Here is a 23,034-nt window from a genome sequence, read left to right as displayed (position 1 = left end):
CACACACACACACACACACACATCTCTTTGTCTATTCAGCATACATCTTCCTGAGTAACTGAGCGACACACACACACACACACACTTATCTCTCTGACATCATAGCTTAAACATGCATTTCCCCAACAGCTGACAGAGGCAAGGGGTAGTTATCGCTCTCTCCTCCTCCCCCTCTCTCTCCCCCCCTCTCTCTTTCTATTCACCTTCAATTACCCTCTCCATGTCTTCCCCCTGCCTCCTCTCTCTCCATGTCTTCCCCCTGCCTCCTCTCTCTCCATGTCTTCCCCCTGCCTCCTCTCTCTCCATGTCTTGCCCCTACCTCCTCTCTCTCCATGTCTTCCCCCTGCCTCCTCTCTCTCCATGTCTTCCCCCTGCCTCCTCTCTCTCCATGTCTTCCCCCTGCCTCCTCTCTCTCCATGTCTTCCCCTTGCCTCCTCTCTCTCCATGTCTTCCCCCTGCCTCCTCTCTCTCCATGTCTTCCCCCTGCCTCCTCTCTCTCCATGTCTTCCCCCTGCCTCCTCTCTCTCCATGTCTTCCCCCTGCCTCCTCTCTCTCCATGTCTTCCCCCTGCCTCCTCTTTCTCCCTTTGTTCTCCATTGTTCCCTGGGTGTAATTGGTTGTGTCAGGAGTTTGGAACTCTGCAATTAGAACTTTACATCTCCACAGCCAGGAAGCAGGCTGGGGGAACGGAAGAGGAGAGAGGGGAGGGAGAGAGGGTTAAGGAGGGGAGGGGGGGGGGGCTGGGGGTGAGGGAGCGGAAGAGGAGAGAGGGGGAGGGAGAGAGGGTTAAAGGAGGGGAGGGGGAGCTGGGGGTGAGGGAGCGGAAGAGGAGAGAGGGGGAGGGAGAGAGGGTTAAAGGAGGGGAGGGGGAGCTGGGGGTGAGGGAGCGGAAGAGGGAGAGAGGGGAGGGAGAGAGGGTTAAAGGAGGGGAGGGGGAGGGGGGGGCTGGGGGTGAGGGAGACCGGGGAGAAACCAGCTCCCAATGACGTCAGTGAGGCAGCTGTGTGTGTCCCTCTCTCACTCATTATCTCTCTCTCACACACACACGCGCACACACGTACACACGCACACACACACACACATCTCTATGTCCCCTGGAAGAGCTGGAACCTCTCAGAATCTGAATGCATACGGGCACTTCCATCGAAAGGGATCCATGAGCACCAACATGGGAAGTTCATAGGAGCATATCAAATTGGGTGTCAAATAAAAACTAAGAATCTATATTTTAAGGAAAAATACATTTTTCATCTTAAAAAATGGGGCATAAGTGACGGCTTTGATTTCTGCATGAACAGATGGAAAATGGCTCTTAGAAAACATCTAGCAGAAAAAGTATTGAAAGGTTTTAGAAATACATCGAAACACAATCATGTAATAACATAAAGATCCCTGCCAACTAATATCAACACTTAGATTTCATTTCGTAGAAATTGTTCTGTAAGTTTAAGAAATATTGCCTTGTGCCTTGTAATTCCGTTACCAAAAACACACATATCTTGGAAGATATTTTCACATTTCTCTCCCTCATGTGAAGATTAGGATTACGAACGTTCACAGAAGTAACAAGTAACAAGTAGACCTACCAATTAGTTATAGTGATTTTACTGGTATCAGTTTTGTTTATGAATTATAAAGTGATTTAAAATCATAATTTCCTTACCAATTTGGTAACGGAATTATCGCAGTTGAATTGGCTACAATGGAAAATCATAATAATCACAAACCACAGTTGGGTCACCTGCTACTGTCCTCCCTTCCACTGGCATACAGCTCATAGCTGTTTCAATCTCTTTCTGTCTTCTGGAAGTCAAGAGTTTTTAAACAGTCTGACACTGGACAACTACTCCCTTTCTCTTTATTTCCTTCCTTCCTTCTCTCTCTCTCTGTCTCTCTCTCTCTCTGTGTGTCTCTGTCTTTCTCTCTCTCTCTCTCTCTCTCTGCCCTTCTCTCTCAACTTCAGTTAATGTCACCTCTCCCAGCTCTTTCTGACACCTACCCATGACACCTACCCATGAGCCAACTCGCTGTCCATTCATTTAGTCAGCGTCCTCACCCATTGATCACCGACCGACACCGGATATCCATGGACAATGAAAAGTTGTTGAGATTTAGTCAGTCAGCCCTGTTAATGTCCACAGAGGGAACAGACTGGACCAAATCTGAACCAATCATAGACGTGCAATATGTTTCACAAGTTTGTAAGGTACAGTACAGTGAGTAGAGCTCAGTAGAATACAGTAGAATACAATACAGTGGAACAGTACAGTACTGTATAGTAGCGTACAGTATATTGTATTGTACTCTATTGTACTGCTATACTCTACTTTCTACTGTGCTCAACTGCACTCTACCATACTCTACTGTACTCTACAGTCCTCAACTGCACTCAACTGCACTCTACCCTACTCTACAGCACTCAACCCTCAACCCTACTCTACTGTACTCTACCCTACTCTACTGTACCCTACCCTACTCTACTGTACTCTACCCTACTCTACAGCCATCAACTGCACTCAACTGCACTCTACCCTACTCTACAGCACTCAACCCTACTCTACTGCACTCTACCCTACTCTACTGTACTCTACCCTACTCTACTGTACTCTACCCTACTCTACTGTACTCGACCCTATTCTACTGCACTCAACCCTACTCTACTGTACTCTACCCTACTCTACTCTACCCTACTCTACAGCACTCAACCCTACTCTACTGTACTCTACCCTACTCTACTGTACTCTACCCTACTCTACTGTACTCGACCCTATTCTACTGCACTCTACTCTACCACACAACACCCTACCCTACTGTACTCTACCCTACTGTACTCTACTCTACTGTACTCTACCCTACTGTACTCTACCCTACTCTACTGTACTCTACTGTACTGCACTCTACTGTACTCTACCCTACTCTACTGTTCTCAACTGCACTCTACCCTACTCTACTGAACTCTACTCTACTCTGCTCTACCCTACTCTACCCTACTATGCTCTACCCTACTCTACTGTATTCTACCCTACCCTACTCTACTCTACTTCTACTGTACTCTATCCTACTGTACTCTACCATACCCTACTCTAACCTACTGTACTCTACCTTACACTATACTCTACTGAACTCTACCCTACTCTGCTCTACCCTACTCTACTTATCTCAACTGCAATCTACCCTACTCTACTGAACTCTACTCTACTGTACTCTACCCTACTCTACTGTACTCCACCCTACTCTACTGTACTCTACCCTACTCTACTGTACTCTACCCTGCGCTACCCTACCCTACTGTACTCTACTCTACTGAACTCTACTCTACTGTACTCCACTCTACTCCACCCTACTCTATATTGAACTCTACTCTACCCTGCTCTACCCTACTCGACCCTACTCTACTCTACTGTACTCTACTGTACTCTACCCTACTCTATGGTTCTCTACCCTGCTCTACTCTACTCTACCCTACTCTACCCTATGGTACTCTACCTTACTCTACTCTGCTCTACTCTACTGAACTATAATCTACTCTACTGTACTTTACCCTACCCTACTCTACTGCACTCTACCCTACTCTACTGAACTCTACTCTACTCTGCTCTACCCTACTATGCTCTACCCTACTCTACTGTACTCTACCCTACTCTACTTCTACTGTACTCTACCCTACTGTACTCTACCATACCCTACTCTAACCTACTGTACTCTACCTTACACTATACTCTACTGAACTCTACCCTACTCTGCTCTACCCTACTTATCTCTACTGTACTCTACCCTACTCTACTGTACTCTACCCTGCGCTACCCTACCCTACTGTACTCTACTCTACTGAACTCTACTCTACTATACTCCACTCTACTCTATATTGAACTCTACTCTACCCTGCTCTACCCTACTCGACCCTACTATGCTCTACCCTACTCTACTCTACTGTACTCTACTGTACTCTACCCTACTCTATGGTTCTCTACCCTGCTCTACTCTACTCTACCCTACTCTACCCTATGGTACTCTACCTTACTCTACTCTGCTCTACTCTACTGAACTAGAATCTACTCTACTGTACTTTACCCTACCCTACTCTACTGTACTCTGCTCTACTCTACTGTACTTCACCCTACTCTACTGCACTCTACCCCACTCTGCTATACCCTACTCTACTATACCCTACTCTAATATAACCCTACTCTACTATAACCTACTCTATTGTACTCTACTGTACTGCACTCTACTGCACTTTACTGTACTGTACTCTACCCTACTCTACTGTACAGTACTCTACTCTACTGTTCTCTACTGTACTCCACCCTACTCTACTGAACTCTACTCAGCTCGACCCTACTCTACTACACTCTACGTTTCATCTTCAATGCCCTTGCTGATGGAAGGAGGTTTTCACTCAAAATCTCACGATACATGGCCCCATTCATTCTTTCCTTTACACGGATCAGTCGTCCTGGTCCCTTTGCAGAAAAACAGCCCCAAAGCATGATGTTTCCACCCCCATGCTTCACAGTAGGTATGGTGTTCTTTGGATGCAACTCAGCATTCTTTGTCCTCCAAACACGGCGAGTTGAGTTTTTACCAAAAAGTTCTATTTTGGTTTCATCTGACCATATGACATTCTCCCAATCTTCTTCTGGATCATGCAAATGCTCTCTAGCAAACTTCAGACGGGCCTGGACATGTACTGGCTTAAGCAGGGGGACACGTCTGGCACTGCAGGATTTGAGTCCCTGGCGGCATAGTGTGTTACTGATGGTAGGCTTTGTTACTTTGGTCCCAGCTCTCTGCAGGTCATTCACTAGGTCCCCCCGTGTGGTTCTGTGATTTTTGCTCACCGTTCTTGTGATCATTTTGATCCCACGGGGTGAGATCTTGCGTGGAGCCCCAGATCGAGGGAGATTATCAGGGGTCTTGTATGTCTTCCATTTCCTAATAATTGCTCCCACAGTTGATTTCTTCAAACCAAGCTGCTTACCTATTGCAGATTCAGTCTTCCCAGTCTGGTGCAGGTCTACAATTTTGTTTCTGGTGTCCTTAGATAGCTCTTTGGTCTTGGCCATAGTGGAGTTTGTAGTGTGACTGTTTGAGGTTGTGGACAGGTGTCTTTTATACTGATATCAAGTTCAAACAGGTGCCATTAATACAGGTAACGAGTGGAGGACAGAGGAGCCTCTTAAAGAAGAAGTTACAGGTCTGTGAGAGCCAGAAATCTTGCTTGTTTGTAGGTGACCAAATACTTATTTTCCACCATAATTTGCAAATAAATTCATTAAAAATCCTACAATGTGATTTTCTGGATTTTTTTTCTCATTTTGTCTGTCATAGTTGAAGTGTACCTATGATGAAAATTACAGGCCTCTCTCATCTTTTTAAGTGGGAGAACATGCACAATTGGTGGCTGACTAAATACTTTTTTGCCCCATTATATACACACACCTCCATCAGACACCATCACATCCAGTCAAAGTCTCCTTCTCTCTATCTCTCTCACAACCCTTGCCAGCTGGTGATCCATCACAGCTGGTTCCCATGGAATGCTGAAGAACCAGCCTACCTCTTGGTAAAAATGGTTGTTTCCACATAATTTCAACCAAAAAATTCAATTTGATGACATTGAATCAAGGTGGAAAACTGGTTGGATTTGAAAAAAGTAATTAACCACAGGAGGCTGGTGGCACCTTAATTGGGGAGAACGTGACCTGAGAGGAATCAGTGGAATGGTATCAAATACATCAATCACATGGTTTCCAGGTGTTTGATGCCATTCCATTCACTCCGTTCCAGGTATTATTATGAGCCGTCCTCCCCTCAGCAGCCTCCACTGACATCAACGTGAGGGAATTTCCTCTTTTTTTAACCCATATTTTAACCCAAATACAATGACATGGTGACATGTTTTATTTATTTCACGTTGAATTCACGTTAGTTGAGAACTCAATCAAATGTAAATCAAAACTAGATGTTGAGCTGACTTCTGTGCCCAGTGGGCTGGGTCAATTTCCCCACACCCTCCCTCAACACACACTAACGCCCAACACATACACACGCTCAACACACACTAATGCCCAACACATACACACGCTCAACACACACTAATGCCCAACACATACACACGCTCAACACACACACACACACATACACACGCTCAACACACACTAACGCCCAACACATACACACGCTCAACACACACACACACACATATACACGCTCAACACACACTAACGCCCAACACATACACACGCTCAACACACACTAACGCTCAACACATACACACGCTCAACACACACTAACACCCAACACATACACACGCTCAACACACACTAACACCCAACACATACACACGCTCAACACACACTAACACCCAACACATACACACGCTCAACACACACTAACGCTCAACACATACACACGCTCAACACACACTAACGCCCAACACATACACACGCTCAACACACACTAACGCCCAACACACACACACACACACATACACACGCTCAACACACACGAACGCCCAACACATACACACGCTCAACACACACACACACACATACACACGCTCAACACACACTAACGCCCAACACATACACACGCTCAACACACACACACACACAAACACACTTACCGGAAAATACACAAATGGCTACTCCACACGCCACATGGAAGGTCTTACTCTTGTCCAGAAGCCTGCGGGCCTTTCTGCTTGTCACCTGGAGGGGAGTGTGTATGGGGGGAGGGGGGCGAGGGGGGGGCAGACAGTGTCAGTGTACAGTCTTCAGACTTATCAAAACCCTCACTACAGTACTCTCTGCCCATTCCAGACAGCCATTACCAGACTACTGAGCGCGCGCACACACACACACACACACATTCCCCTCCTCTCCGTACCGTGTGTGTTCCTCTGAGGTAGGTGAGTAGAGAGCGACACATAGGCAGCAGCACCAGACTGCAGTTCAGATTGAGTACTGATGCAGACGCCCTGCTGATACACAGCCCTAGCTGGAGAAACACACACAAATACACACACACACAAATACACACACACACACAGTTAGATTCCAGGTGTAGTTAACAGATGAAATAATACATTGTATCATTCTAATCTCCCCTCTAAACCACACTACTCATAGCCTCCACCCCCACCCCCGACACACACATCTCTCTGTCAACACTCATGGCCTCCAGGATTACGGCACCTCATCATTCTTCACACACACTCTCACACACACACATACACACACCATCTACAGAGTTTGTCATACAGAAAACAGCTGACAGCAAAACCACAGTGAAGGGGTGATCTGATATCCTGACAGTTCTGTACACACACACACACACACACACAGCTGAATGAGATAAGATCTCTTTTGCAGGGATTTGTCCCCCACATGCAAAGTCTATGCAGCACACACACACACACACACACACACAAATCTCGCTCTGTCTGTCTCTCTCAATTCAATTTCTATTTAAGGGCATTATTGGCATAGGAAATATATTGCCAAAGCATGTGGAATACACAATACACAATAAACAAAGGGGAAATAAACATGGGAAATGAACAGTAAACATTACACTCACAAACGTTTTAAAGAAAAGAGACGTATTTACATAGGTTTTACTTAATATGGTGTTTGTGTTCCACTGGTTGCCCTTCTCTTGTGGCAACAGGTCACTAATCTTGCTGCTGTGGTGGCACACTGTGGTATTTCACCTAATAGATATGGGTTTATAAAAATTGGATTTGTTTTCAAATTCTTTGTGGATCTGTGGAAAACATGTCTCAAATTTTTATGTAAAATGGCTGACGTTTTACGTGTTCCTGTCCAATTGTGTTTTTTTGTTTGTTTCTTTGCGTTGTTTGTAACTTTTTTTAAATTTACTTTATTTGTGCATAATGTTGCTGCTACCATCTCTTATGACCGAAAATAACTTCTGGACATCAGAACTGTGATTACTCACCACGGACTGACAGAATCCTTTTTTTCCTTTAACGAGTCTGACGAGCCCGACGTGAACGACATACTGCTTTCCTGGGAACAGGCCCAGATTATCGTCATTTGCGTGAAGAGACGACGGAGAAAAAGGGGTCAAAGGGCGGGCTGCCTTCTGAGAATTCGTAGGCAATCGAATAAACCCCCACTTCCTTCGATTCTGCTAGCAAACGCTCAATCTTTGGAAAATAAAATAGATGACCAACACGGAAGATTAAACTACCAACGGGACATTCAAAACTGTAATATCTTATGCTTCACGGAGTCGTGGGTGAACGATGACGTTATCAACATACAGCTGGCTAGTTATAAGTTGTATTGGCAGGACAGGACAGCTGCGTCTGGTAGGACAAGGGGCAGAGGGCTTTGTATTTTTGCAGATAACAGCTGGTGCACGATATCTAAAGAAGTCTCAAGGTTTTGCTCACCTGAGGTAGAGTATCTCATGATAAGCTGTAGACCACACTATCTACAGAGAGAGTTTGCATCTGTATTTATTGTAGCTGTCTACATACCACCACAGTTTGATGCTGGCACTAAAACAGCACTCAATAAGTTGTCTACCGCCATAAGCAAACAGGAAAACCACAGGCAGCGCTCCTAGTGTTCGTGGACTTTAACACAGGGAAAATTAAATCCGTCTTACAAATTTCTATCAGCATGTTAAATGTGCAACCAGGGGAGAAAAAAAACTCTGGACCAGCTTTACTCCACACACAGAGACATACAAAGCTCTCCCTCACCCTCCATTTGGCAAATCTGACCATAATTCTATCCTCCTGATTCCTGCTTACAAGCTAAATTAAAGCAGAAAGCACCAGTGACTCGATCAATAAAAAAGTGGTCAAATGAAACAGTTACTAAACTACAGAACTGTTTTGCGACCACAGACTGGAATATATTCTGGGATTCTTCCGATGGCATTGAGGAATACACCACATCAATCACTGGCTTCATCAATAAGTGCATCGATGACGTCGTCCCCACAGTGACAGTACGTACATACCCCAACCAGAAGCCATGGAATACAGGCAACTTCAGTACTGAGCTAAAGGCTATAGCTGCTACTTTCAAGGAGTGGGAAGCTTATAAGAAATCCCGCTATGCCCTCCAACTAACCATCAAACAGGCAAAGCATCAATACAGGACTAAGATCGCATCGTACTACACCGGCTCTGACACTCGTCGGATGTCCACATCACCAACAAACTAACATAGGACATAGATGGGAGGGGTTGAATGGAGCTGAAGGGTGGGACTAATAACAACAAGATAACCAATGTAAAACATAAGGGGTCTGTAAAATGTATATAGGTTCAGAAATGTTGTGAAATAGCACAGTTACAAATAGAAATCAAACTGGATGGACATCAGAAATAGGAAGAACTAAAAACAAACAAAATATAACTATTGTAAATAGATTGTATCTGGTATAATATGTATAAACTCAAGGTAGAAGCCGAAGTGTAATTGTTTATTAGTTTACTCCAATTGAGGGAGGGGTGGTGGGTTTGAGGGGAATAATAAAGGTATATTCTAAAAGAAAGTAAGTACAGTTGAAGTCGGAAGTTTACATACACTTAGGTTGGAGTCATTAAAACTTGTTTTTCAACCACTCCACAAATTTCTCGTTAACAAACTATAGTTTTGGCAAGTCGCTTAGGACATCTACTTTGTGCATGACACAAGTAATGTTTCCAAAAAGTTTACAGACAGATTATTTCATTTATAATTCACTGTATCACAATTCCAGTGGGTCAGACGTCTACATACACTGTGCCTCTAAGCAGCTTGGAAAATTCCAGAAAACGATGTCATGGCTTTAGAAACTTCTGACAGGCTAATTTACATAATTTGAGTCATTTGGAGGTGTACCTGTGGATGTATTTCAAGGACTACCTTCAAACTCAGTGCCTCTTTGCTTGACATCATGGGAAAATCAAAAGAAATCAGTGAAGACCTCAGAAAGAAAATAGTAGACCTCCACAAGTCTGGTTCATCCTTGGGAGCAATTTCCAAATGCCTGAAGGTACCACGTTCATCTGTACAAACAATAGAACGCAAATATAAACACCATGGGACCACGCAGCCGTCATACCGCTCAGGAAGGAGACGCATTCTGTCTCCGAGAGATGAACGTACTTTGGTGCGAAAAGTGCGAATCAATCTCAGAACAACAGCAAAGGACCCTGTGAAGATGCTGGAGGAAACAGGTACAAAAGTATCTATATCCACAGTAAAACGAGTCCTATATCGATATAACCTGAAAGGCCGCTCAGCAAGGAAGAAGCTACTGCTCCAAAACCGCCATAAAAAAGTCAGACTACGGTTTGCAACTGCAGATGGGGACAAAGATCATACTTTTTGGAGAAATGTCCTCTGGTCTGATGAAACAAAAATAGAACTGTTTGTTCATAATGACCATCGTTATGTTTGGAGGAAAAAGGGGGAGGCTTGAAAGAGGAAGAACACCATCCCGACCGTGAAGCACAGGGGTGGCAGCATCATGTTGTGGGGGTGCTTTGCTGCAGGAGAGACTGGTGCACTTCACAAAATAGATGGCATCATGAGGATGGAAAAGTATGTGGATATATATTATGTGGATATATAGAATATATGAATATATATTATGTGGATATATAGAAGCAGCATCTCAAGCAGCATCTCAAGACATCCGTCAGGAAGTTAAAGCTTGGTCGCAAATGCAAATGGTTCACAAATGGACAATGACCCCAAGGATACTTCCAAAGATATGGCTTAAGGACAACAAAGTCAAGGTATTGGAGTGGCCATCACAAAGCCCTGACCTCAATCCTATAGAACATTTGTGGGTAGAACGGAAAAAGTGTGGGCGAGCAAGGAGGCCTACAAACCTGACTCGGTTACACCAGTTCTGTCAGGAGGAATTGGCCAAAATGCACCCAACGTATTGTGGGAAGCTTGTGGAAGGCTACACGTAACCTTTGACCCAAGTTAAACAATTTAAAGGCAATGCCAAATACTAATTGTGTGTATGTAAACTTCTGACCCACTGGGAATGTGATGAAATAAATAAAAGCTGAAATGAATCATTCTCTCTACTATTATTTTGACATTTCACATTCTTAAAATAAAGTGGTGATCCTAACTGACCTAAGACAGGGAATTTTTACCAGGATTAAATGTCAGGAATTGTGAAAAACTTAAATGTATTTGGCTAAGGTGTATGTAAACTTCCAACTTCAACTGTATGTGGTCTGTCGTAGGGTAATGTGGTAGAAAGCCAACTTGACATTTTCTCAGGATATTGTTTTCTGCTGTTAACGTTAATGATCATGCAGAGGATATTCCCAAAGTTGCTAGTGACGCATATCGAACGGTAGTTATTGGGGTCAAATTTGTCTCCACTTTTGTGGATTGGGGTCATCAGTCCTTGGTTCCATGTATTGGGGAAGATATTTTATCATATCATTTAGGATACCATCAACACAACAGGCCTTTTTGGGTTGAAGGGTTTTTATTTTGTCCTGTAGTTCATACTGAACAAAAATATAAATGCAACATGTAAAGTGTTGGTCCCATGTTTCATGAGCTGAAATAAAAGATCCCAGAAATGTTCCATATGCACAAAAAGCTTATTTATCTCAAATGTTGTGCACAAATGTGTTTACATCCCTGTTAGTGAGCATTTATCTTTTGCCAAGATAATCCATTCACCTGACATGTGTGGCATATCAAGAAGCTGATGAAACAGCATGATCATTATACAGATGCACCTTGTGCTGGGGACAATAATAAAGGCCACTCTAAAAATGTGCAGTTTTGTCACACAACACAATGCCACAGATGTCTCAAGTTTTGAGGGAGCGTGCAATTAGCATGCTGACTGCAGGAATGACCACCAGATCTGTTGCCAGAGAATGTGACGAGATCCTGAGGACTATTGTTGTGTCATTCATCTGCTACCATCACCTCATGTTTCAGCATGATAATGCACAGACCCGTGTCGCAAGGATCTGTACATAATTCCTGGAAACTGAAAATGTCCCAGTTCTTCCAGGGCCTGCATACTCACCAGACATGTCACCCGTTGAGCATGTTTGTGATGCTCTGGATCAACGTGTACGACAGCGTGTTCCAGTTCCCGCCAAAATCCAGCAACTTCACACAGCCATTTTGGAGGAGTGGGACAACATTCCACAGGCCACAATCAACAGCCTAATCAACTATAGGCGAAAGAGATGTGTCGCGCTGCATGAGGCAAATGGTGGTCACACCAGATACTGACTGGTTTTCTGATCCACGCATCTGCCTGTTTTTTAAAGGTATCTGTGACCAACAGACGCATATCTGAATTCCCAGTCATGTGAAATCCCTAGGCTAGGGCCTAATTCATGTATTTCAATTGACTGATATCCTTATATGAACTGTAACTCAGTCAAATCTTTATATTTTTGTTCAGTGTAATTGGAGAATCCAGTGGGTTCTGGTAGTCTTTAATAACCGACTCTAAACTGTTTAATTGATCATGTATGTGTTTTTGCTGTTTGTTCTTTGTTTTTCTCTCTATCTGTCTCTCTCTCTGTCTCTCTCGCTCTGCTTCTTTCTCTGCCTCTCTCTCTCAGTCTCTCTGCCTGTCTCTGCCTCAGTCTCTCTGGCTCTCTCTCTGCCTCGCTCTCTATTGCTCTCTATTGCTCTCTCTCTCTCTCTTTGTCTCTCTCTCACACGTGTGTAAAGCTGCTACCCAGGAATTCATTCAGAGACCAGTGGCGTGCCCACACTTGCCCTTCTTGAAGTATGAGAAGTGTATGAAGGGCTCACCTACTTCATACAGATAGCCTGCCAGAGGTGTGTGGGGGAGTTACTGCCTTTTAGATAGAACTTCCATATGTGTTTTGCACTAGAGTTGTTCCTGGTCAGGTCATGTAGTCAGGAACATCTCCTGGCCCTAGGTTATGACCACTGGTACTGAGCTAGGGCTAAGGATCCTGACAGTCTGCCTTAATGCTCTTTTAGACCAGGTTCAGCTGTGGAATGGTAACTGTATGCAAAGTATAACAAGAACATCAGAGTTATATTTAAATAAAAACATTTATATTAGCGGTAGAGGCCAATAGACCAAACAGTCAAGAAAATATGTCTCAAAGCACTTAAATGGCACTTGTTTGATTGTGAAGGACAAGTAGCTGTTTTAGTGGCCTAAACCGGCGACCCACAGTGACTTGTGACAACAAATACACCATGCTCACAGAGCGTCAACTGAATGTCACCAAGTCGCTGGGCTCCATCCAGTGTCTTAATATAAATATCACTGAATAGGAACCCCCTAAATAAAGGAGACGTTTGTGTGTATGGGTGTTACATACAGTACATACACACATCCCATACACCAGGGGTTCCCAAAACGATAGCCCGAGGGACAAAATTGGCCCACTTGTAGTTTTATTTGGCCCCCAAGTTTTCTAAGCAAAAATATTTTTTTAAATCCAAGAAATCAGCTCCAAGTGATTTTAATTTGTGCAACCTGTTCCCAAGTGTTCCCACGCATAATAGAGAGACACGTGATCATATACAAATGTAAGCAAGGTTTGAAATTATTATGTTTTAGTCAAATATTATATCTGTTTGGGCTTTTTGCAGTCTATCTGCAGTCTACAAGTGATTTGTAATGATGTTACGGCCCCCGACCATCCACTCAAGAAGCTGTATCTAGTTGATGATCCCCGCCATACATTCTGTTCTGTGATCACGGTACAATAGCAGTGAGCTGGACTGGTGTCTTACCCCGAGCATCTGATGGAGGTAGTGATACTGCTGCCCACAGTAGTACAATAGGAACGTCCTCATAAACAGCAAGGTGTTAGCACCCAGCCACAGCACCTAACACACACACACACACATGCGCACACACACACACAAACAAGATGTCAGTGGTGGTGATGAAGATGATGATGATGAATATGATTATTGATAATGATTGATGATGACAACATCCAATGACCACAGCACTCTTGTTCAAGTGTTAGTTAGGCTGCTTTCCAATTTCTAGTTAGGATCGATATTGTAAATTGCAACAGCTCCACTCAGTTACTTTTCTTTGCAATAGTAAAAACATGTCATAACAGTGTAATACTGTAATAAACGTTTTGTCTCTGGATTAGGTTGTACTATTCTTACCAGAACCAGGTGTTTTCCTCCCTCGTTCGCGACCCAACTCCGCGCTGACAAAGCCATGTTTCAGCCTCACCGACCGCCGCAAAGTTTTCCAGTTTGGGAGCTTATGGAAAATCAATCCCTTTTGTTTGACTCCGAATCTCCTCCTACCAGTGAGTGACACAAACCCGTCTCTTTGCGGATCACTCCCGATAAACTGGCACTCTAATGTCTCGCATGTCTTTGGGGGGCATTTCTGTCCCGGTGTCCTTGTGCACAGCGTGGAGTGTTTTAGCACCGGCGAACCGGCTGGTCGTTTTCTCCTCCCCTCTCTCTCTCTTTCTCCTCCCCTCTCTCTCTCTTTCTCACCCGTCTTTCTCTTTCTCTAACGGGTGAGGGCGCCACGGCACTCCATGGTCGTGTGGGTAGTTTTCCACGGTTCTTCAGTCTCCGCTGTTGTGTCTGCGGTGAAAGCAACATGAAAAAAACGGTAGGTTATTGTAGAGCAGGGAGTGCAACGTCGGGGCCCTGGGCATTTGCCCCTCCCCCCTCCCCGAGAGAGTAAACTATAGGTAACAACGTAGCCTCCCAAATGAATGATAACTAGCCTAGATAAAACACAGACAGAAAAGCCTAGAAGAGGATATAGCCTATTGAATTGTAAACATTAAAGAGCTAACAGTTATTTAATGACAGTGCTGCTATCCTGAACCTTATGTAATTATCACAATTTTTGGGGTCAAATATACATTTTAAGAGACAGCAAAATAGGAAAGTTTCTTCATTATAGTAGTCTGCAATAAGACAGTGGGAGAATCTCAATTGTTTTTGCTCGAGTCCTCTCCACTGTTCCGCCCTTGCCTGCTTTTGAAAAATGGGTTAGGTCTAGTTTAGGCAATAGGCTACTAGTGCCTCACTGTGGCCATAACCCCCCACTGCAATTTAGAAAATAGATTGCCACCAATCGCACCCAAAAATAAGTTGACAGTGTCATTTTTATCTGTTGTTCACAATCACCACTATAAATCACTAGCATGGGTGTACAGCTATGGCGGGGCTTGAACCAGAAACTGTGCACGAGTCTACAGGCTTATATATAGCCTACTCAGACCTGCGCCATGAAGGTCGAGACCTTTTTGCAGAGGCAATTGTGCGCACACATACTACAGGCAGGCACCGTTGCACCTACTACTCACCTGTGTAATTTTACGACTGCTACGTTAGGTCAGGCAGGCAGAAGTCTGAATCAGGTCTGTGCCTGCTGCTGACGGAGTGTCACTCTTGGAACGTTTCCCCAGCGCACATTCCAGAGCTTCACGCTCGAGCCCACCGCATGAAAGAGGCACAGGCTGCACGCAGCTGTCCTGGAGCTGCGCAGGGGCCGGACTGGGCGCAAGGAGTCAAGCGCGACCGCAGGCTGCACAAGAGTGTGGGAATATGTCACAGAACTATTTATATAAACTACGAGAAACTCAGACAAACGAGGTAATTACATGATAATTAAGCTGAAAATGTCATTTATAGTTGTAGATATAGGCCTACTGCAGTAAACTCTCCACTCTCCTCCACCCCTTTCTACTCTCGCTCTGTATATTCTCTCTTGGACACTTTTGACTGTCCTCCTCTCTCGCTCTCTCTCTCTCTCTCTCTCTCTCTCTCTTTCTCTCTCTCTTTGCTTTTCACACACATGCACTCCATTATCTTGTTGAATGCGGTCGGTGTTTCGGAGTGTTACCAAGCGGGACAATGAAAACCGAAAGCAGGCTCGTGCAGTGGATATGTTGGCTCATCGTTATAACGTCGTTTTTCCTGACCGGGTTTATAATAGGTGAGTTATAATTACATTTTAGGCGCTGATTATCCATAAGTTAAAGTTTCCTTTTACTGGCGAATGATAGTGGTAGTGGTATTGTAACCTTGTGTTACTTTCGCATTTCATAGGGAAGTTTGTAATAATGCCAAGTTTAAGAACTATAATATGCATCCGTCTGAGGCAATTGTTTTATTTTTTGGTGAGCCCGGAGAAAGGAATGTTATAGTTCGCAAAGCATCTTTTCAAACGTCTGAAATCGCAGTGTGTTTCTACTACAGTCTGAATACGAAAAAGTAGTCTTAACACAGGGTTACAAAAACGCTTATTGTCTTGTCAAATAACACGTTCCTCTATTGAGGAATCAACATAGTAGAGTTGGATAAATGCATACAAGTGACCATATGTTACTACATTCCTCAGTCAGCTCTGAGATGAACTGTGACCTACAGTTGAAGTCGGGAAGTTGACATACACCTTAGCCAAATACATTTAAACTCAGTTTTTCACAATTCCTGACATTTAATCCTATTCAAAAATTCCCTGTCTTAGGTCATTTGGGATCACCACTTTATTTTAAGAATGTGACATGTCAGAATAATGGTAGAGAGAAGGATTTATTTAAGCTTTTATTTCTTTCATCACATTCCCAGTGGGTCAGAAGTTTACACACACTCAATTAGTATTTGGTAGCATTGCCTTTGAATTGTTTAACTTGGGTCAAAGGTTACGTGTAGCCTTCCACAAGCTTCACACAATACGTTGGGTGAATTTTGGCCCATTCCTCCAGACAGAGCTGGTGTAACTGAGTCAGGTTTGTAGGCCTGTAGGCCTTCAGTTCTTCCCACAAATGTTCTATGGGATTGAGGTCAGGGCTTTGTGATGGCCACTCAAATATCTTGACTTTGTTGTCCTTAAACCATTTTGCCACAACTTTGGAAGTATGCTTGGGGTCATTGTCCATTTGGAAGACCCATTTGCGACCAAGCTTTAACTTCCTGACTGATGTCTTGAGATGTTGCTTCAATATATCCATATAATTTTCCGTCCTCATGATGCCATCTATTTTGTGAAGTGCACCAGCCCCTCCTGCAGCAAAGCACCCCCACAACATGATGCTGCCACCCCTGTGCTTCACGGTCGGGATGGTGTTCTTCGGCTTGCAAGTCTCCCCCTTTTTCCTCCAAACATAACGATGGTCATTATGGCCAAACAGTTCTATTTTTGTTTCATCAGACCAGAGGACATTTCTCTAAAAAGTACGATCTTTGTCACCATATGCAGTTGCAAACCGTAGTCTGGCTTTTTTATGGCGGTTTTGGAGCAGTGGCTTCTTCCTTGCTGAGCGGCCTTTCAGGTTATGTCAATATAGGACTTGTTTTACTGTGGATATAGATACTTTTGTACCTGTTTCCTCCAGCATCTTCACAGGGTCTTTTGCTGTTGTTCTTGGATTGATTAGCACTTTTCGCACTAAAGTACGTTCATCTCTAGGAGACAGAACGCTTCTCCTTCCCCAAGTGGTATGACGGCTATGTGGTCCATAGTGTTTATACTTGCATAATATTGTTTGTACAGATGAACATGGTATTTTCATGCGTTTGGAAATTGCTCCCAAGAATTAACCAGACTTGTGGAGGTCTACAATTTTTCTTCTGAGGTCTTGAATGATTTCTTTTGATTTTCACATGATGTCAAACAAAGAGGCACTGAGTTTGAAGGTAGTCCTTGAAATACATCCACAGGTACACCTCCAATTGACTCAAATTAATTAGCCTATCAGAAGCTTCTAAAGATATTTTCTGGAATTTTCCAAGCTGTTTAAAGGCCCAGTCAAATGAGTGCATGTAATCTTCTGATCCACTGGAATTGTGATACAGTGAATTATAGGTGAAATAATCTGTCTGTAAACAATTATTGGAAAAATTACTTGTGTCATGCACAAAGTAGATGTCCTAACCAACATGCCAAAACTATAGTTTGTTAACAAGAAATTTGTGGAGTGGTTGAAAAACAAGTTTTAATGACTCCAACCTAAGTGTATGTAAACTTCCGACTTCAACTGTACATGTATTTTGGAAAAGACAGGAATGCACAATTATCCACTTCATGAATGTGTGTGATTGTGTGTGTGTGTGTCAGACTTTCACAGTTATGCCAGAGTCTACTACTCCACAAGCACAGTTCACATATGCTGTCCTTTCTATCTTCTCTGTTACTAGGGTCATAACACATGACAGACACACACACACTAAAAGTTTAATTACTACAGTAAGGTGTTACGCAATAACAGTATTTCTCTGGCGTGGTGTATTGACCTTGAAACAGCTATAGTAAGTAACCTATTGGAGCATCAGGCCCCGGACCAACAGGCTCAGAGACAGTTTCTACCTTCAGGCCATACAACTGTATATAACTGTGTATGTGCAAGCTGTTCACCTCCACAAACACTACCGCTCAGACGTTTGGGGTCACTTAGAAATGTCCTTGTTTTTGAAAGAAAACCACATTTTCTGGCCATTAAAATAACCTCAAATTGATCAGAAAAACAGTGTAGACATTGTTAATGTTGTGAGCGACTATTGTAGCTGGAAACGGCAGATTTTATTTAACATTTTATGGAATATGTACATAGGCGTACCGTGGCCCATTACCAGCAACCATCACTCCTGTGTTCCAATTGCACGTTGTGTTAGCTAAGCATCCGAGTCGCCTCTTCACTGTTGACGTTGTTTCAAAAACAAGGACATTGAGGGGGGCGGAGCTAGCATGTTGGAGTGAACGGCTGTGCGTGAGAGGCTCCTGCAACTTTTTTGCGAAATAATCTAATTTAACCTACTTTATGGCACTTTTTACAACAAACGTTTCTTTCTAATACAAGATTGTAACTTTTTATATGAAAATGCCGAGTAATAAGCGACCAAAAGACAATAAATCCACAACGGAGGCCTACTCCCCACTAAACAACGAGACAGACATGGCGGGAGGCACATGCAACAACGTGACACTTACAGAACTTACCCGTGCTTTGGGGGAGCTACGTGTTGCTATAGCTGAGGATCTTAAGGCCACTATTGCTGAACTGGACACCAAAATCGAGAGCGTCATTCGAACGGTCGCTTCGCATGGCCAGAGTATTGTGGACCTTGAGAAAGCTTCTGAATTCAACGCTGGTAGGATCGACGAGTTAGAGAAGCAATGCTCGTCCTTGCAGGATACTGTGCAGAGGCTTTCTGTGAAAGTGGTGGACCTGGAGGGCCGATCCAGACGTAATAACCTTTGCGTTGTTGGTCTGGCAGAGGGGATAGAGGCGGGCTCTCGCCCTACTGACTTCTTCGCCAAGCTATTGAAGGATGCAATGGGGTCGGATGTTTTGGATTCGGATCCCCAGCTGGACCGCGCACATCGCTCCCTTGTCCCAGTGCCTGGACCGGGCCAACGTCCTCGCCCAGTAATCATCTGTTGTCACAGTTTCAAGACCAAGGATCTTATCCTGCGTGAAGCTCGAATGAGGGGCACCCTGTCACATAAAGGTTATCCATTCCGTGTCTATGAGGATTATGCGCCCAATGTGGCAAAGCATCGCGCCGACTACAGAGATGTCATGACCAAACTCTACAAACTCCATCTTCGCCCAGCCTTACTCTTCCCTGCAAGACTAAGAATTACCCCGCCTTCCGGTGAGAAGATTTGGCTCTCCTCGGTTTTGGACGCAGAGAAGTTTATCCGGGGATATACACCAATCCCCCGTACAGGTTAGAGTGCCTTGTTAGTGCGTGTTAGGGTCTGCTCATGGACTCGAATCCATACTATACCATATTGGGTGAAAACGTATTAAACGGGCTCAACAAGGGCTACAGAGCATGTAAGACGCTGAGCAGACCAATGGATGGCGGTCAGAGCTCTCATTTAACGTTACATTCACTTTCATCCCGGCTGTGCTCAGCGATGCATATTTTTTACTTCCAGGTTTGATCACTGACACCTTCGGACGGATATACTTATATTCCCCCACTTTTGTTTTGTTTCGTTAGTTATTTTACAATCCTTACATCACTCTTACTACCATACCATTTACTTATTGCTTGCAGGGGACTGGGGGTGATGGTTGGGAGGGGGCAGACGCCTGGTTAGCAAGTTGATGTTTTGTGCCGTTCTGCCTTTGTCTGGCCGTGGGCCTCTCTCCCGACTAGAGTCCCACCAGCCCTCTGTAATGCTTATGTATGTGTAGGTGTGCGTAAATATAATTACTATTTGTACTTTATTACTATTTTCTCTTAGCATTTTAGTATTATGTATGTGTATATTTTAAATCAGTGTAGATTGTTATTCTGGGGTATGAATGTTTGTATGTGTATGTGTGCATATGGATGTATATACATATTCTTTAAATATATATTTTTATATATGATTTTTTTGTGTGGGTATGTATACATACATGTATATGTATGGATGTGTGTGTGTGTGTATGTATATAAATGTATATATAGGTATGTGTATGTGTGTGTATGTATGTATATATATGTGTGTGTGTGTGTATATGTGTGTATGTATGTGTGTATGTATGTATGTGTGTGTATGTATGTATGTATGTGTATGTATATGTATGTAATGTGTATGTATATGTATATATATATATATATAAGGTATATATTTTTACTTATTAAACTTTTTTTTTTTTATGGGGGGGAACGTTTAATTTAACAAATCCTTGTTCCGATATCCTGACCCACAGTATGTAAAGGTACGGCTGACTAGGTCGGTTGCGGATGGTTTATTTTTTGACCGGCAGTGCTTAGCGATATTATCTTGAGGCTATGTCTTGCTTATCTCTGGGATTGACCCAGGATGACGCTTAAATGCGCAATATGTTTAAGTTGCAACTTATTCGGTTTAGGTTTATTAGATGCTAACTGAACACTTAACTCGCGGGAGCCTCCTCAGTTCATATGTTAGTAGAAGTTCTAGGATAGTGAGAGGTGAACGTATAGTTGGGATTTTATTTTTGTTTTACCTCTTGTTCGAGGTCGCGCCGTGCTTTTTTGGCATCGGCCAGACAATGTGTTTATTATTTTTTATTTTTCCTTTTTTTTCTCTCCTGTTTGTACATGCCTGTTAAATGTGGGTTGATGAGGGGGGTAAGTGTTGGGGAAATTAGGGGAACAGGGTGGGAAGTAAAGGTGCTTGCAGGGGGGGAGGGGTGGGTTGGATACTGCTCGGGTGTAGGTGCTACATATGCTGATCGTGATGGTTTGGTGCGCTTTCTTACCTTTTTATCAAGTTACATGGTATGCAGGCCACCATAGGAACTACAAACGAGAGGAGGGCGGGGCTTACATTCACTTCCTGGAATGTCAAGGGTTTAAACGAACCAATTAAGAGGGGCAAGATCCTAGCCCACTTGAAAGCACTCTCGTCTGATATTATATTTTTGCAAGAAACCCATCTGAAGAATAACTCTCATAGCAGACTTAAGTGTAGGTGGGTGGGGCAAGTGTATCACTCTAACTTCTCTGCCAAAACGAGAGGCACAGCGATTCTGGTACGGAAAGGAATTCCCTTTCTACATAAAACCACTATTGCGGATAAAGAGGGTCGGTATGTGATCGCAATAGGAGAAATCCACTCTACCTCAGTAACTCTACTAAATATCTATGGGCCAAACATTGACAACCCCTCTTTTTTCAAAAGAGTCCTTGCCCTGATTCCAGATATCTCCCATACTAACCTGGTCATTGGAGGGGACCTTAACTGTGTGCTAGATCAATATTTGGATAGATCCTCTACCCGGCGAACCCCTACCTCCTATTCAAGCGAATTCTTGAACACCTACATAAAAAATTCTAACTTATTTGATATATGGAGGATCGCTAACCCTGCGGGTAGGGAATACTCCTTTTACTCTCATGTTCACAAGGTTTACACTCGAATTGACTACTTTTTGTTGGATGCTAGACTACTCCCCTATACCTGTAATGTGAGGTATCATGATATTATAATCTCGGACCACAGTCCACTCACCTTCTCCCTGAGATTGGGTGACATTGTACCAAACGAGAGGGTCTGGAGGTTGAATCCTCAGCTCCTCACAGAACCAACATTCTGTGAATATCTTAAAGACCAAATTAAATTTTTCTTTGATACCAACGACAACACAGAGACCTCCCCAGCATTATTGTGGGAAACACTGAAGGCTTATCTGAGAGGCTGTATCATCTCCTTTCAGGCTGCCAGGAGTAGGCAAAACAGAGGAAAACTGGAAGAACTAGAGGGACAAATTCACTTACTGGATAGGGAGAATGCTAGCCACCCATCTATGGAGAAACATAAAAAAATTACCTCTTTAAAATTTGAATATAATCAGATTCTCTCAGCTAAAATTGCTAAATCTTTTCTCTATGCCAAGCAAAAATATTTTGAGTTTGGTGACAAACCACACAAATTACTCGCCAGACAACTTCGAAAAAATGTGAGTAACCGAATGATTCACAGGGTTAAATCTGCATCTGGGGAATTACTCTCTTCCCCCAAAGACATCAATGACAGATTCCGGCAGTTTTATGAGACTCTATATACATCTAAAGCGGATCCTAACCCCTTAATTATGCAAACATTTTTGGAGGACTGTAATCTTCCTGCCCTGAACCAGGAAGATTCTAACTTCCTGAATAAGGAAATATCTCTTGATGAAATCCGAGAAACAATTAAATCTCTAAAGAGTGGCAAGACCCCGGGCCCAGATGGATACCCTGGTGAATTCTATAAAACATTCAGCAACATGCTCTCCCCCTATCTGCACAAAATGTTGATTCAGGCCAATGAGGATGGAGCTCTCCCTTCTACTTTGGGCGAAGCGTTCATTACAGTTATACATAAGAAGGGTAAAGATCCAGAAGAGGTAGGGTCCTACAGACCAATATCTCTCCTTAATACAGACCAAAAGATTTTAGCAAAAACTCTGGCTAACAGGCTTAGCACTTTAATTGGCAAATTGGTCCATTCGGATCAGACCGGCTTTATCCCTAACAGAAACTCATTCTTCAATCTCAGGCGCCTCTTCAATATTATGTATTCTCAGAGGTTACCCAACGTGGA

The 23,034-nt window shown here is 43.4% G+C and overlaps 2 protein-coding genes across 2 annotated transcripts in view; one reads left to right on the top strand and one right to left on the bottom strand.

The window, feature by feature from the left end:
• LOC115126446 (NADPH oxidase 4) overlaps positions 1 to 15,425 on the bottom strand; it is a 57,638-nt gene extending 42,213 nt beyond the window's left edge. Inside the window, exons 1-5 of the mRNA XM_065024268.1 lie at positions 15,326 to 15,425; positions 14,154 to 14,591; positions 13,761 to 13,856; positions 6,892 to 7,002; positions 6,629 to 6,713 (exon numbers count right to left, since the gene is read on the bottom strand). Coding sequence (XP_064880340.1) covers positions 6,629 to 6,713; positions 6,892 to 7,002; positions 13,761 to 13,856; positions 14,154 to 14,210 — 349 coding nt within the window. The 5' untranslated portion in view covers positions 14,211 to 14,591; positions 15,326 to 15,425. The remainder of the gene's footprint in view (positions 1 to 6,628; positions 6,714 to 6,891; positions 7,003 to 13,760; positions 13,857 to 14,153; positions 14,592 to 15,325) is intronic.
• A 358-nt stretch (positions 15,426 to 15,783) lies between these two features.
• naalad2 (N-acetylated alpha-linked acidic dipeptidase 2) overlaps positions 15,784 to 23,034 on the top strand; it is a 34,939-nt gene continuing 27,688 nt past the window's right edge. Inside the window, exon 1 of the mRNA XM_065024267.1 lies at positions 15,784 to 15,957. Within this exon, the coding sequence (XP_064880339.1) occupies positions 15,876 to 15,957 (82 nt within the window). The 5' untranslated portion in view covers positions 15,784 to 15,875. The remainder of the gene's footprint in view (positions 15,958 to 23,034) is intronic.

Source organism: Oncorhynchus nerka, linkage group LG11, assembly GCF_034236695.1.
Source record: "Oncorhynchus nerka isolate Pitt River linkage group LG11, Oner_Uvic_2.0, whole genome shotgun sequence".
NCBI classification, from domain to species: Eukaryota; Metazoa; Chordata; class Actinopteri; order Salmoniformes; family Salmonidae; genus Oncorhynchus; species Oncorhynchus nerka.
Note: the sequence above shows the minus strand (reverse complement) of the source record. Positions and strands in the feature narration are given on the sequence as shown.